General features: G+C 41.4%; 1 protein-coding gene across 3 annotated transcripts in view; it reads left to right on the plus strand.

The window, feature by feature from the left end:
- Nucleotides 1-17056, plus strand: part of septin12 (septin 12) — an 85998-nt gene extending 68942 nt beyond the window's left edge. For all 3 annotated transcript variants that reach the window (XM_074657245.1, XM_074657247.1, XM_074657248.1), the window contains 7 exons: nucleotides 5080-5161; nucleotides 6805-6942; nucleotides 7915-8032; nucleotides 8248-8343; nucleotides 8894-8990; nucleotides 10091-10142; nucleotides 12034-17056. In XM_074657245.1, the coding sequence (XP_074513346.1) occupies nucleotides 5080-5161; nucleotides 6805-6942; nucleotides 7915-8032; nucleotides 8248-8343; nucleotides 8894-8990; nucleotides 10091-10142; nucleotides 12034-12199 (749 nt within the window). In that variant the 3' untranslated portion in view covers nucleotides 12200-17056. The remainder of the gene's footprint in view (nucleotides 1-5079; nucleotides 5162-6804; nucleotides 6943-7914; nucleotides 8033-8247; nucleotides 8344-8893; nucleotides 8991-10090; nucleotides 10143-12033) is intronic.

Raw genomic sequence — 17056 nt, forward strand, 5'->3', positions numbered from 1 at the left:
TCCTTGGCCCAAGGCCTTTGGTCTTGGCCGAGGTAATCATGGCAACTTCACACAAATGTCTAACAGGAAAAAATTCTAACATTTTGGACAGACATGGATGTAAACTGCTACTTGACTGGTGGACGGAGGCAAAAATTGTGTAATTCTAGTTTTGTTCAGTGGTGAATCCAGACCTCACTGTGGCCCACAGACAGAAGGTCAGAGGGGTCTCCAAAATCATTAGGAAGCACGCTGTGCAGGGAGCATGTTCATGAAATGAAGTGGTGTGATGAGCACATAAGGAAGTGAGGCTCACCTCCACTCCACGCTGTCAGAATGAAACTGGATCTTAGATCTGTCCTTCTCTTTAAATGTGTCCCAAGTGAACCAGAGCTGAACTTTAGCTCTTTATTACGGGCCAAACACTTCTGCTATATTCTGTCCAGTATATGGTTATTGTCATTAATGGGTTAGTAAATGCAATTATCCATTTCAGAGTCTTTACATTTAACACCACTGTTTCAGGGACAAACTGAGAGGCGTTTACAGTCTCATCACCTCTGGCTACCAGTTCTTGTATCTGTAAAAATCCTTAGGAAGGAAACTCCCCCAAAGCTTCAAATCTGGAGTTACACGTCTACAGTTACTGATTCCTCAACATTTCCCAAAACTCAGTCTGAGGCCATGCTGACATCACTGCCTATAAATCCGATTATGAGAAGTGAAAAGCAGTTGTGACCCTCCAGCAACTGTGAAGCCCATTAGAAACCTAGTAAAAGGTGTGTGTGTGTGTGTGTGTGTGTGTGTGTGTGTGTGTGTGTGTGTGTGTGTGTGTGTGTGTGTGTGTGTGTGTGTGTGTGTGTGTCACTCTCACTCCTGGCTGTACTGTCCCCCTGCATTGTGGGCAGGAACATCTGAGACTCCTAGGTGGTGCAAGTACACTGAAAAAAAGTAATAGAATTCTTTCAAATGCCTGTCCCCAAACACATAACGAATGAACACAACAGATGAATAACAATCATAAAATGTGTAATTATTATAACCCCGAAAACGTAGTCGTGTCCGTCCTTCCATCCGTCCGTCCTTCCGTCCGTTACACTTTTGTTTCCGGAGCAGAACTCAGAAACTATTTAACTTAGGAACTTTAAATGTGGTATGAAATTTTAAAAAAATATGTGCACCCTGGACTTGAGAAAGGTGAGCAAATAATAAGCCACATTGTGCTCAATAGACTAATTCCATTAGTTCCTAAAGGGCAAAACCTTTGGCCCTACTTTAGTAGGGGTCAAGCGGTGAGCGGGGGGATATGTGAGCCATGCTCACTTTTGCCTTGTTTCATAACAAAACAATATTCTACCTAAATATTTGTTTAGGTTGGTACATTAAGATGTACCAATAACAACACAATAATCTGTATGGATGATGCCTGTCTGTGTGCAATGCTCTTACAGTTATTAAACATAGTTTAGAGCACTGGTTCCAAACCTTTTTTCCTTAAGGAATCATTGAGTAAACTAACAAAGCCCTGACTAAGTGACATATGTAATGAATATTTCATATTATAGCCAATGCATAACAATAACAGTAGAAAGCAACTGATAAACTGTACATTTAACGTAACTAGTGAGCACAAAAATTACAGGAAGTTTGTGTAAAACAAGCGATTTGGATGAATTTTCAACAGGTTATTTCCTGTGAACATGGCATCAGAGATGAGTTTTCATGTTCATTTTTAGAACTTATGTATTTTTTTATTTCATCAATCATACATAATTAATAGGCTCCTTTTTTTGGACAAATTCAGCGTGTGCCTCTCCCTGAGTCTTGGCCTTTATTCTGAATATACTGTAGCTTGTGTTCAGGTCTTCACCGTGTCCTCATCCTGTTTAATATCTTAAATAAGAAACCAAACTTTAAGAATAACTATTTCATTCAGTTTTCTTCACAGAAATGAATGAAATGCTGACATATAGGCCAACTGTATATTTTTGAAAAAGTTTGTCTTACATCTCTTAAAATCAAGAAGGCCTCGCGACCCCCCCATGAAGCTTGGGTGACCCCTAGTGGGGGTCGGGATCCAGTGGTTTAGAGAATGTCACATTTTTCCATTCTGTCAGTTTGTAAAAAATAATGACACGCAAATAGTCACCATCCAAGGTGCTTCAACTAAGTACTGAGTTAAGAATCTGAATACTTCTGTAATTTTTTTTTTTTTTCATAAACTAAAAATTCTACAATCCTGTTTTGACTTTGTCATTATGGGATATTGAGTGTAGATTGACGAGGGTAAAAATTAATTGAAACAATTTCAGCACAAGGCTGCAACATAACAAAACCTGTACACAGTATAAACTCCACTCATTGTTCCAAATGTTCCAAATTGTCACTATGGCACACTGTGCATATGTTGATAATGATGCAGGGTCTGAAATGAACTTTCTTCACTTCCTGCCACTGTGGCAGACAAGTATTTTTTTGTCTGCCACTCATAAATTGTATCTGCCACTTTTGAAATCTCTGCGCTAAATGAAGGAATAACATTTAGATCATTCAATGTTTGATATATTTTACATTAAAAACATGATATACACGGTAAATTACAGTGTTCGAATTACACCGTAGCTTCTGAGGGAGCCCTATTTTTTGGGGGAGGGAGGTTACTGTACACAGTATTGTACTGTAATTGTCATCTGTAGTGGTTATTTGCATAAAAACACACAATCTAAATGATTATGATTATTTAAATATTTGCTTTGATTCAAGGTTTGAATGAAGTTAAACAGGTCATAATTCCCTCTTAAATATCTATTTTATATTGATGTGAAAACATCTCCCTCAAACAACTAGATTTATTCAAGTTTTTCGCCAAAAACTTAATTTTACGAGATTACATTTTTGAACACATCATGATAACGTTGTAATTTACTTTCACCCAATTGTCATTTTTCCTTAGCTGACTTTGAATGTCTCATAATAATAACTCAATGGCACCTCCGTTAACGTTAGTAGCTCCGTTATTTATCCAGTCAGGACTGTTCTGCCCACCGCCTGCTAACAGCTAACATTACTAACTCTCCTCCTGCTGATTTCAGCATGGATTTGTTGTTCACAGTGAAGCGTTATCAGGGAAAAATAGGGTGCGTCCCCTCAGGTTTAGTAGCGTCACGCTTTTGATCGCTTTTTTTTCTCTCAGCCGTGTCTCCGGTCCAAAACAAACTGAAACATGATACGGCGTGATACGCGTCATTGTGCAGCGTAACTGTGGGAAAGCATCAATAAGAGGAATTGATAGTCACAGAGGTATGAGATGCCAAGAAAGCAGACAACTACGGTTCTCTATTCCCATCACTAGCGTTTTCCCTGCCTGCCAAAGCTACGGCTGTCCTGATGATTTCACCAGCCACTGCCAACAATTTACCCACATTTGGCGGGTGTTAATTTCAGACCCTGTTATGATGACATGTACAGTCCATGAGTTAGCTTAAGTCGTATGATGGCTTAAAGCCCACTGTATGCAGAACTGGCGTACAGCAGCACTCATGTATTTTCTACATGAAACATTTTTTTTCTAGTTAGTTTTTCTTATCTGGTTCAAGTTGTGCGAACCAGTGGTCCTAGTTGCTGTACTGGTCTGTTGACTGGTCCAAGCAGCCACAAAGTGTTACATTATTGCAGGCTAGTGAAAACCTTAACGATCAGGTTCCAGATGTGTGCTCTCATGCTTCCACCCCGGAGGAGATTCCTGTGTGCTTACTCAACAATGGTAATGGACTCAAATGATAGTCTTTACTCGGCTTTCCTCGAGCGTTCACACGCCGCCACACGCGTACACGTTTCATTGACCTGGTGGAGGGTATCACTTTGATCTCATCGTCACACCTTTGTCTCATTATGCTTACAAGGATTTACCATTTCCGTGGCCATGACTCAACTTTAAACCAGTCTCAGTGCTAAACCTGAATTCCAATCACAGACCCACATCCTAGAATGGATTGGAAAGCACAACAGGTGTTTATATTAGGGACTTTTGGAGCTGGTGCTGCTAGCTACTTTCATTGGAAAAGAGTTGGCAACACTGGGCTGAGTTTTTCAGTTGGATAATTTTTTTTAAATCTAGTGTACTCCTGCTAGTTTCTCAAGATTACCAACCCGAGCTTTAAATAAAAGAGACAGGTTTTACCAGCTTTCTTTAAAATCAGTGTATGTAATATAGTGTCTCTGCTGTGTTTTTCATTGGAAACCTTTTTTTTTGTAAATTCCCTTTTTAAAGGGACTGTTTGTAACTTCTTACACGTATAAATCATTGCGGGTCGGTATCCCATGCGCGCTCGCGGTGTGGCTACGCTGTTCAGACCTCCAACACAAAGTACACGGAAGCACCAAAACCGCAAAGTCATATCTAGTGAAGCCCGTCTGTTAAACACTGTTGACTCTTCCAACTCCAGCCCCCCCGACCACGGCCAGAAGACACAGGAGAGACCGTGGCTTTCCTCTGCCTGTTTGCCTTCACTCACACACCGCACTCATTCTCACTCGCTCTCTCGCTCCACCTCACGTGCACGAGCGCAAACTACACACTGCAGGAGAGTTAGTTTAGCTCTGAGAATATCTAGTGAATGTACAGTGGACGTTTGTGCAGAAATAACTGCTGCATCTCCTCCAGACCAACAGAGGTTTCCCGTGTCTTGTTTCCTGCTGCTGAGTGAATAGACGGGGCTCCGGAGCGAGTAACGTTATCGTCTCCGACAGGGGCTACCGTGTCTCCCCTATTCCTTCTGACCGCGGTCGGGAGGCTGAAGCAGGAAAACACAGTATCAGCATTGATTCATGGAGAGACCTTCGTCTGGTCAGCTAACATTACTGCCAAGCAGCTGAAATATAGAGTGATATTGTGGTTTTGGCTGACGTGTGTTGCCTCACTAGTTTTGATCGATGCTCGTTCATGTCTATGTAGAGCGAGCACAAGCATGAGCAACAGGACGCTGAATTTTGTCGCTGTTAACAAACAATTTCTGGTTCTTACATAGATTCCCTTTAATGTTGTAAATTGTAACTACTGCACGTTTAACCCCCCCTCCTCCTCTGTCCTTCTTTGTCTAGTGATCGAGGAGAAGGGGGTGAGGATGAAGCTGACGGTGGTCGACACTCCAGGATTTGGAGACCAGATCAACAACGAGAACTGGTGAGTGTTAGGAGGGTGGTGAGGAGAATGGACAGCGGGATGGAGGCAGAGAAGGAGACGGTGCTTTACTTTCCTTTTTTGTCAAAATTTAAAAAGTTGTGGGCACCCTGGACTTGAGGAAGGTGAGCTAGATTGTGCTCAATAAGGGCAAAACCTTTGGCCCTACACATCACGTGCGTTCTCTGAGAAGTCGAGAATATAGTTATGGTATTTTGAGGAAAAAGTCGTAATATTACCAGAATAAAGTCGTAATTTAATGACAATAAATTCATAATGTTTCAAGAAAAAAATCCAGCAGCCCTATAGTCTGCTGTGCAGCGCGTTATTCAGACAGTCTGAGAGACACAGAATCCCCGTTTGGGACTCTGGTCACAGCGGCTTGCTCTGCATCCTAAGGTGGAGAACTGAAACTAACTGAAAACACTTCTGATCAGTCATAAATCTCACCGTTGTGTGGCTTTTTATTGCCAACACTAATATTAACTTCATCACCTCCAATTAAATGCAGCGCACAGCTGCTTCCCTCCTGTAGTCTGGAGACAGTCCCAGTTCTCTCTAAGTGAGGGGGACTCAGAGGCAGCGACACAGAGCTACCTGTCTCATAATATTCTAATATTATGACTTCATTATTTTATTTAACAGTGGCCCTAATACTCCATCGTAGTTGACAGACTAGAATTCCGCCTTTTGGTTTATCTTATTCTCTCACTGATTTGCAGTTGTATTAGAGCTTTTTTATGACAATTATTGCTAGGGACAATAGTATCCAGTAGTCGCTGGATATTGGTAGGGACATGTCCCTACTGTCCCTACCAAATTCTACGCCTTTGGTTCCTTCATTAGCATGAACACACCCACTATAGACTCGATACACCGTCCTGCTGCCACAAATACTCACTACAACACTAATGTGTATTAATCGACTGCTGAAAATAATTAATAGGGTTATTAATATTATAAATATAAAAAATTATTAATATGCAGATTGTTGGTTTTGGTCATGGGATTGGTTAACAATAACAAAAATATAGAACTAGAATGGAATGGCACTCGGAGAGCGCAGACCTCCACCAAGGTGCCCGAGTACAATTGCCCCCCCCCCCCCTTCGTTCAGCTTGCGCCATCATCCACGTGTATTTTTGTTTATGTTGAGTCGTCGTTACTCTTTCCAACAATCACCAAGTGTGCTTTGGTCCAACTCAACTGTAATTTCACAGTTTAATGTGAAAAAACGCCGAATCTACAGTCCCCCCCGCTCTCTCTCTGTCTCTCTCTCTGAAGGAAAGAGGTGGGGTCATGCGTCATCAACGCCTCATCAGTTACTCTGCGCATGTGTTATACGCAGAGGTCTTAATGTTCTAGCTGATCGGAATCTTTAAAAAAAATTCTGAATCCGGATCATGATCCGGATCACCACCAAAATCGAATGAATTGTTCATTGTGCCACACCCCACCCATCCAAAAAATTTCATTCAAATCCATTGTGGACTTTTGGAGTAATCCTGCTAACAGACAAACAAACAAACCAACAAACCAATGCTGGTGAAAATATAACCTCCTTCCTAGGCCTTTGGCCTTGGCGGAGGTAATAATGAAAATATTCCAGTCACTCAGCATCTCTCCACTGCTGCTCCTCTTTCCAGCTGGGAGCCCATAGTGAAGCACGTCAACGAGCAGTATGAGAAATACCTGAGAGAGGAGCTGCATATAAACCGCAAGAGGAGAATACCAGACAGCCGAGTCCACTGCTGCATCTACTTCCTCCCCGCCACTGGACACAGGTCAGTACGCATTCACTGCTGGGTTCAGCATCACCCTTCTGCACTAACACAAGGCTCAATGATTTTATTTCTTTCCAAAAAAAAGAGGCATGTTTCACTTTATAGTCTCAGGCACATTATTACATGTTGAATTATAATTAGATCACAACACTTAATGCATTCATGGGACTCGGTAGTTTTTGTTTTGTTATGTACAGACAGATAAAATAGAAGACATTGGCTGGTGAGCTGTAGAGATCTTCAAATGGCTGAAATAATACCCAGATAATAAGTTTGACAAGCTGTGTCCTGCCTGCCACGAACTTCACAATGCACGTCCTATTATCTGCTGCTTTAGCCTACAGTTCGGGTTTACTGCTCACCACCAGTGTTGTTAGTTGCTACAGCCACAAATCCTAATTCAGTCAAAGAGAATAGAAATGGATTAATAGTCCAGAGCAGGGATTTAGCATAGAGTTTGCAGGGTTATCCAAGGTTGCCAGTGTGAAACGGGGCTAAAGTAATAGGAATTGTTTGAAATTCTAGAACGTAAACAGTAGTTACGTGTTACAACTGACATTTAACCCAGGGCTAGTAAAATGCAGTCTGAACCGTAGTATATTGCCCTGGGCTTAGATTAACCCTGGGTTAACAATGTGTGTGGATTTACCTTCCCATTGGATCTGCAAATTTGCTTATTAGAGAATTTCACAGTCATTAGTACACCTTTAAGAATCTTTTTCAAAATTTTTTTTTTCAGAAATAGCTGTATGCATCGCCAGGAAGTCTATAGCAATTACTATTAATAGACTTCAGTAGACTCATGCCTCAAATCAGAAAAGAAAAAAATCAGGATTTGTTTTGCTTGGGTTTCAACTTTTGATTATGATGGCGTCCACTTACTGCACTCTCTTACACTTTTACACTGTTACATTTTGTGCCATAGACCTCCGTTGTTGTCCAAACTAACCAGAGATCTGTCTCGATTTCCAGATTACGCCCCATCGATGTTGAGTTCATGAAGAGGTTGGGAAAGATAGTGAGCATCGTACCCGTCATCGCCAAAGCCGACACACTCACCATTGAGGAAAGACAGGAGTTCAAAGAGAGGGTGAGGGAACACGCATGCAAACACACGACTAAAGCTGGTTTTCTATAGATCACTGACGTGTCCTCGACATGATGTTCTGACCAAAATCTACACTCCACCACCTGACACCATGCATGTGCTCAGCCCTCACATCTCCTGCCTTAACATATAACCTTCAGTGTAAACCAATCAACCTGACCTGTTTGACCTGTGTTTAACCTTTGACCCTTTGACAGATAAGGCAAGACTTAACAGCCAACGGGATTCGTGTTTACCCCCAGAAAGAGTACGATGATGATCCAGAGGAACGCGTCCTCAACGACAGGATCAGGGTAACGTCTCCACTCCTGTTATTTAGCCACAGCAAGAATTGACTTTGTCTTCTATTACTCATCATTCTGCTAGATATACAGTAGATTGTGGGAAAGTTCATAAAAAAATTAAAATCTTAAAGGTACTGTTTGTTACTTCTTACACTTACACTCGTATAAATTGGTGTCCCATGCGTGTTCGCGTGTGGCTACGCTGTTCCAACACAAACTACACGGAAGCACCAATAACAAAGTACAGTACTGTGTACAGTACCCTCCCTCCCCCCAAAATAGGGCTTCCCCAGAAGCTACGGTGTAATTCAAACACTGTAATTTCACTGTAATTCTACCACAGTGGCAGGAAGTGAAGAAAGTTCATTTCCGACCCTGGATGTGACAGTTGCATTGTAAAATGCAAGCCTTATATAAGCTAATCATGTTTTACTGCGCTGGGTATTACGTCTGCAATCATTTATTCGTAGTGCGCTGATACAGTAGATCTCACATGTTATAATGACTGAATCGTTCTTCAAATGAGCCTAACTGAGACATGTTCATGTCGTGTGTCCAGGAAAGCATTCCCTTCGCTGTGGTGGGAACGGACAAGGAGCACCAGGTGAATGGAAACAAGGTGCTGGGACGCAAAACAAAGTGGGGAATCATTGAAGGTAAAGCATCAGTTTAACAATAACCTCGTTCTCACCTGGTATTACTGTATCATTTACATCCTGCCGTTGCCACGGTGTACAGAGTGTGATCTAATTTTGGCAAAGCAGATGAATAGGTGTAGCAAAGGCTTGAATGACTATGACAGCTGCCTCTATCCACGATAACAATATGTAATGATGGTATTTCTTCAATTGATATATACACTAGGGCGGTCCTCAACCTAAAAAAATATTAGTCAACTAACACTCATGTGATTTTGTCGACGAATCGATTAGCTGATTTAATCCAGTGGTTCTCAAACTATGGCACCATGGTGGTATGGTATGTACCACTGGTGGTACACGTGCCTCCTCTAGTGGTACGCGGAGGAATCTCTGAAATATAAAAAAATATATATATATAATTAATTTAAAAACATATAATACTATCAAAACTACTACAATTACTACTACTACAATTGAAATACCTTAACCATGAAATCATTGAAATGAGATCTAAAGGACCCATATTGTAAAAAGTGAGATTTTCAGGTCTTTTATGTCATAAAGCAGGTTTAAGTGCTATATAATTACTGGTAAAACATCAAAACGCTCAATATATGGAGAAATACACACAGCCCGTATTCCATATAAAAAGACACATTTGGATTTATTATTTTGAAGGATATGTATTGTAATTGCAAGTGAAGTATTTATTATACCACATGGGAAATTTTGGTAAACAGAATGAAAACACCATCAGTTAAAGTAACAAGCAAGAGCAATAAAACATGATAATGTTATAATTAAAAAAAAAGTAATAAGTTGAACAAGTTAAAGAAAAAACAGCAAAACAGTAAGATGAGGACTGTATTACAGTGTGACACCACAGAGGATGCAAATTCACATCATCTTCATTGGGCATGGTAACATTTTATTCACTATTTTAATTGCTGCCAAATTGGATCATATTGTGATATTTAATTAGAAATACAGATACACAAATCTCCATTGTTGCCTACCTGTAAAACTGGTCCTATTATTCTTCCAATGAGTTTACTTCTATGTGAATGGCTGCTTTTGAAATGTAAAATAAATAAATTTTTTTACTCTTTCTACAGTTGAAAATGTGGCACACTGTGAGTTTGCCAACCTGAGAGATCTACTGATCAGGTGAGTTTGACCGTGCTGTTCATCGTTAAAGAAATGGGATACGAGTCATTTGTGAGGACAAATCCAGTTTTTCCTCAGAGCTCAGAAGTGAATCCTCATAAGACACAGCTTTTCCTAATTGTTGGAGCATTAAATTAATTTTAGTTACAATGTTTACAAAGATTACAATTAAAGAGTGCATTTTCCAACAATTTGAATGAACTGGCAAGTGGCCATATAGTGTCAATGGGATGATCCCTGATGACCTTATCAAAAGTAATGCTAGTCCTCCTCTGGACCACACGGCTAATCGTGGATTATCCCTTGCATAACGTCAAATCTATTATTCTCCATGTGCTGCAGTGTGAGGGAGATAATCCACTGATACAAAACACATTTTACAATGCACCTCCCATCTTTTGTTTTTACCGGGGAATATAGATTACAGTCGAGCAGTGTGGCCTGCACTGTGACTCCTGTTTCCCTGGATTGTCTTTAGTCTTTAGTTCTCTTTACTTTTATTCCAATCAAATTATAATTTGGTGGCAGAAAGGAGACTCCTGGTCCAGATTCAGGAGGAGCAAAGTGGGATTCCATCCCGGTCATTGGACTGTGGACCCAGTATAGTTTGTGGATGGTCAAATGGCTTCGGAAACCTCTTCCCACCATAGCTTTCAGGCGTGGGATTCGTCAGCTGTGATTTGTCAGCTGTGTGGAGGTGAAAGAGGAGAGGTTTGAACTCCCTCTAGTTCTCTTTTTTCCATTCTTGAGATATTTCCGTTCACTTTCATGTGAACAACCGAGTGCAACACCATCAGCGTCTTCCAGAGAATGTCTGAAAATGTGCGCCATTATCCCCACTTTGAAACAATATTGCATCTGCCCCCTCTCTATGGCGACACTTCCAACAAGGTCGGAGAACATGTCCCTACAGAACACTCCTTTTCTAGTATAACCGGGCCCTTATGATTTCAAGGATACTTGGAGAAGGCTCATGACCGTGTTCCTCAGGGGATCTTGTGGGGGTTCCCGGCAGGAGTATGTTCCTTGTATAACCCGGTGTTGGCTTTCTTGACAGGAAATTGAGCACCCTCCCTGTGGCTGTTAGGCTACGCCAGGCCTTGTTTTTCAGCAGCGACAGCAGTGGCCAGAGGCATTATGTTTTGGGGATGTCCGTCTGTCTGTCCGTCCATCCATCAATCCATCCGGTCCATTCTTGTGAACGCGATACATCAGGAACAACTGGCGGGAATTTCTTCAAATTTGGCACAAACATCCACTTAGACTCAAGGATGAACTGATTAGATTCTGGTGGTCAAAGGTCGCTGTGATCTCGCAAAACACACTTGGCCATAAAACTCAAGAATTCATATGGTAATTAGGACAATTTCACACAAATGTCTAACAGGATCAAATTAAGCGATGACATTTTGGACAGACATGGATGTAAACTGCAGCTTGACCGGTGGGCGGAGGCGTACAACCCAAAGGTCGTAATTCTTGTTTGCAGATAACGTGGTTCTGCTGACCTCATAGCTCCTCTATAGTGGTCTTAACGTCCGTTGCTAAGTTTGACATCAATACCACCATGATGTGAACACCCAGAGGTGTAGCAGCAGTGTCTAGGGATGTGTTCAGGCACTGTGTTGAGTGTTGGCCACAGTTGTATTGATTAAAGTAGCATCGTATTGATTGTATGGCTCGGTTATTTCTTGTGATTGCTTGATCAAGCAGTTCCATATCAGAAATGTAAAATGCATCACTTCCTAAAGAAGCACCTCCTAGCCACCTGGTCCACAGGGACTGTCATGAATTGCATATTGGTCTGATTGATCAGATTAATGAAATGAGTAGCAAAATTAATATCAAGTTGTCAATCTCTCTGTTTGTGTTTTTTTTTTTTTTTGCAAAGGTCTCACTTGCAGGACCTGAAAGACGTGACGCATAACATCCACTACGAGACCTACCGTGTACGACGGCTCAACGAGAGCAACATGGACTTCAGTGAACTGGGACTATCCGCCTGTCCGCTGGAGAACGGAACTGCAGACAAATGCGAATCAGAAAGCCACCTCTGATCTCTCCACATCGGCCTCCTTCTTCCTGCACCTGCCAGAGGAATGCTGATTGCTCCTCGTCCAATCAGAATCAGAGATGTGAAGAGAAAGCTATTTTTTTTTCTTTTTTTTTTTTTCCCCACGTAAAAAAAATGAGATAGAGAAATTGTTATTTTTTTTATCGTTTTTACGTTCGAGAAATTATGTTTATGTTGAGTTTTTTACACAATACGTAAGAAATGCGTCAAATATGGATATATGTGAAACTAATGTGAGCTCATATATATTTACTGGAAGGATGGTGACACATACTGGACAGGGAAGAGCAGGCAGCGCAATGAGAGGAAACAGAAGTCTCCCAATGGTGTCTAGGCATCTTGGCTATATCGGCTATATAAATTATACACTCTGTGGACAAAAGTATGTGGACAGTCAAGGCCTTATTCACCCGACATCAGTGTTGGACCTCACTGATGCTCTTGTGTCTGAATTAGTGATGGCAATTACGGCTTTTTGAAGGGAATCTTATGGCTCCGTTCCTTTCAGACAGCCGTTCAAAAGAACAGCTCAGTGTTCTTTTTTCTTTTTTTTTTCGCCGGTAGGAGGGGGCAGACATCCCGCGGATATCCCCCACATAACATAATTTCATGTGTGGACTAGGTTTAGCAGCACCAAATTTCTCATATTATTCCGGACATAACGTCAATGATGTAAGCATTACACAAGGTGACGCCACACCTCTGTCTCTCCAACTGTCTGTCTGCTTGTGTGTGTGTGTGTGTGTGTGTGTGTGTTTCTGCCTCCGTGCAGCGGCGCTTCCGCCTGTCTCCCGGCGCCGCAGATATAAAGCAGGCAGTGAAATTTGAGCACGACGATCAAAAGAACGACTCTCAAGTACAATTCGGTCCCCTTCGCTCGTACCAAAGAGCCGTTCAAAAGATTCGGGTCGTTCGCAAACATCACGTCACCGGTATGAATGGGACTAAATCCTCGCAACTAGGTTCCAACATCTGGTGGAAAGACTGAAACCGGAAGAGTAGAGGCTGTCATAGCGGCACATTAATGCCTATGGTGTGAGCATCACATGACATATGGGTGAAATGTCCATGTTCAGCAATAGGCCGACATTGTGTCATTCTTGCTGAAGTCAAACGTGTTCAAATTTGATCCTGAGGAGGAAATTGAAGACCCAGCTGTTTATATGTTGAACGTTTTTTTTTTGCACACACAAGTGTTTAAGATACTTCTTTTTATGAAGCTTGCACGCCACATTTAAGTGCCAAAACAAGAGAAAATTGCTCAATTTGTCCATTTGTCTGTGTCTTTTAAAGAGTAACCACACCCAAAAGAATGTTTTGGAGTAATTGATTTCTATTTATTACTCAACACGGAGAGAATGCATCTAGTCATCAGTTGAGGACATAGTAATGCGCTAGTGGAAGTTCACAGTCTTGCTCAGTACTCCACCCAGTGGATCAAATGAGCTGAATCATTAGTAACACAAGTTATCTGCTCAGTATAAAATCAAATTGCTGAAGGTGTGGTCGTTGACTTTGCAAGATCGTGATCGAGTCTCATTTTTTCATATTTCACCGTTAGCCCTCCGATAGTCTGGCGACCTGTCAAGGGTGCACCCCGCCTTCGCCCAATGTCACGTGGTATCGTCTCCAGCCCCCCCCCCCAGCGATCCCTAACGGGATAAGCGGTTGCAGATGATGGATGGACTAAGCCAGATCAGGTTTAGGATAGGATAGTTGATGTGTGCTTTATAACTTACAGGTTTCTTTTATAATTAGTGGTGTTTTCCATTTATTATTTTTCTGTTTTTAGTGGATTTTATCCGGTTACCTTCTCAGAACTGCAGTCCTGTCGCTATAGAGGAAACTTCTTGGACTTCTTGGCATCTGACTTCCCCGGGTGGGCCTCTTTTTTTTTTGCATTCATTACTCATTTAAAAAACAATGGGCATTAATAGAAATATTGTCAATATTTCCATTTCATTTCAACAATATTGCCAGATGGAATTCAGGGATAGATTGATTAATTTTTTGTCATTAAAATCTCGTGAGAGGCTGCTGCACCTGTTGCATTATGATCCTTATGCAAGATTTGTGGTTTTCTTGCTAAACCAATTAATGCACGTGATATGCTTTTCTAATTTAGCCAATAAAACACGAGACGTCCGTAAATGCACTTCTAACATCGTAAATCACACCGTGACAGCACCACGTGGAAGTCTGACGGTATAAAAACAGCATAGTTGAGAAGAAATCAAGATACTGGCAGCACTGATTTGTCGCTCATTTCTGAATCCAGTCCAAACCTTCCTACCTAAACAGATCAGTAAGCCGACTATAAGATACCAGACAAAATATTATACAGATATTGTGGGTCAAAATGCAACAGTAATAATAATAATAAACCTCAGTGACCTCTGGGTGTTAGCAGGTAGTGTTAACAAGCCTTCACAGATGTTGACAGAGGGACGTCATCTTTTCACCGTTCAGAAGAGGTAGAAATACTCCGCCTTTAGATGTGATCAGATGACAAGTCGCTGAAGTATTTGCCTTCCCACCTAACCCGCCACTCATCGGTTGCATTTTTTTAATATTCTCTGGAAGGGAGAATCCTGGTACGTACCCCTTTAAAGAGTAAGTTAAAGCATTTCACAGCCCTCTTTGGTTGAGAGTTTGAAGTATGTTGAATCGCTTCACACCCTCCGGAGTACACTTATGGTGTGTTTAACGCCAAACGCACAGCGAACCTTTCCTGCGATGCGAGTCTGTGGGCACCAGGAGCTCTGTACAATAGTACCTCATATCTGTACAGAGACCGGACCAAACTCTGTGTAGAAATGTATGTGTATAAACCACAGAAACAACAGCGTCGCTGCCGTATTGATGCCTAGACAACTTTATGTTGAGTGTTGATGCAGCAGCTACAATGTTAGCATAGCCTTGAGCTGATCAATCCAAACTCCATTCAGAAAACAAGCATTTTAAAGGTTATTTGTTTGTCGTCTTGCGGACAGACCTGACAAAACACGAATTCAGACTTTTTTACAAATTAGCGTCATTACGTAGTTATTTCAGCACACTTTTGATCCAGTTATTGCAATTAAATCACAGCACAATCTGTTTATTTCGGGTCCACACCGCCGTAGTAAACCAGATACATTCAGCCGACGTGTGACTTGCTAGATACAGTGAATACATGCTCCTCCGGTAAATGCGAGGCGCTTTGGTGTGAACACGGCATACTACATCCCTGCAGTATGATGAGAAGTTAAACCTCTGGAGGTCAGCAGAAATACAATGTTCGGCTGTTGTTGAGTTGTTCTTTAAAGACAAAAATGTACCTTAGCGCCATCATCTGATCAGGTGTATAGTTGGGATGGTTTGACCCTTTCAATAAAAAAAGACCAATTACTCCACTTGGTCTTAGCAGTCTGGTCAGACTCCTGCAGTTATTCAGTGTTTTAGTGTAGCTGATTACACAATCACACACTCTGGGTATTATCATTTGTTTCTGGGGAGAAATACTTTTGCGTTGACCTTAATGGGTTGGACCTTGGTCGGTGGCCCTATACGCTTCAAACTATGACTCTCTAGGTAACCCTCTAGAGTCCGTTTTGGACGTATCAGGGACGGTGTGTCAGTTTCTGCTCGTTACATGCATAGTGTCTTTTCAAAATAAACTTCCAATGTTAGTTACTTAGTTTTAACTTAGTTAGTTTTTAGGTTTAACTTACTTAAATAACAAATTAATTGAGGGTCATAGATGGCTGTCTTAGTGTGGAGGAAAAAGAGGCCAAATGGATAAAAAGTACAGATTTATCCACATTAGTGTGAGCATGGCCTTCATTATCACTTCATTATCCAGCACTGACAGCTTTCACCTCCATAATGTTCAGTTCCAGTATACGAATAATTAATAATAATTGGACTTGTGCTCTATTGTATGTAATGGGCTCTTGTTTTCTGCCTACCATCATTAGTCCACAGAGAGTACAGAGTCACTAGCGTAGCCAGAAAAAGAAAATATGGGTGTGCACATGATCCAGACTAGGACTGAAATTCAGCCCTAGTCTAGCATGTGTGTGTAGGGTTGCCAACTTCTACGAGTAGTAGAACAACCCGTTCTCACACCCAGTCTTGTCAAATGCCACCGTTTGGTGAGCGTTCCTCGGCATCGGAAACCAACACACGGAGGCAACCCTTTAGCAACAGCACGTGATGAACCGGGCTTTCAACTAACTCCAGTGTAAACCCACCAGCGGTGTTATACTCGTATGATGTCAAAAATGGTCTACCAGCTACTCATGTGGTGGCAGGATTATTACTGTAGGATTTGAATTTGACACGATGGCTTGTAAATGTTAAAATGATTGTTAATGTTAAGATGGCGAGCTCTGCTGTCTTTCCGTGGATAAATGAAGATGAAATTATGTTTTTTAGCGAAGAAGAGACTCCTTTCTGTAACTTAACTACACATAATCTTGAGTGAGAGTAGGATCCAATTAGCATACACAGTGTGACACAATGAGCTTAGTATCATCTGATGCCGTCGCTACATCTTCCTTTTTTCAAAATAATAGCTCAACTAGCTGGTATCCAAATTGTCAGTCCCCCCACCCCACCCAGTCACAATTCACTTTGATTCTGATCACACGCAGCATGTCAGACATTCAGTGTTACTGTCCTCTTACCTCTCAGCTGCGCTCCATAACCTGAACCTCTGTGTCAACCTCCCGCTCTTGTATTTTATACTCAGCATGTACTAACTGTTCCTGTATGATTATTGATTGATTTGTTTATTATAGTATTAATGATGCACATGTTATCACTGTTGATTTACAATTAAATACTTGTCACCTTC

The sequence above is a fragment of the Sebastes fasciatus genome, chromosome 13, assembly GCF_043250625.1.
Source record: "Sebastes fasciatus isolate fSebFas1 chromosome 13, fSebFas1.pri, whole genome shotgun sequence".
NCBI lineage: Eukaryota > Metazoa > Chordata > Actinopteri > Perciformes > Sebastidae > Sebastes > Sebastes fasciatus.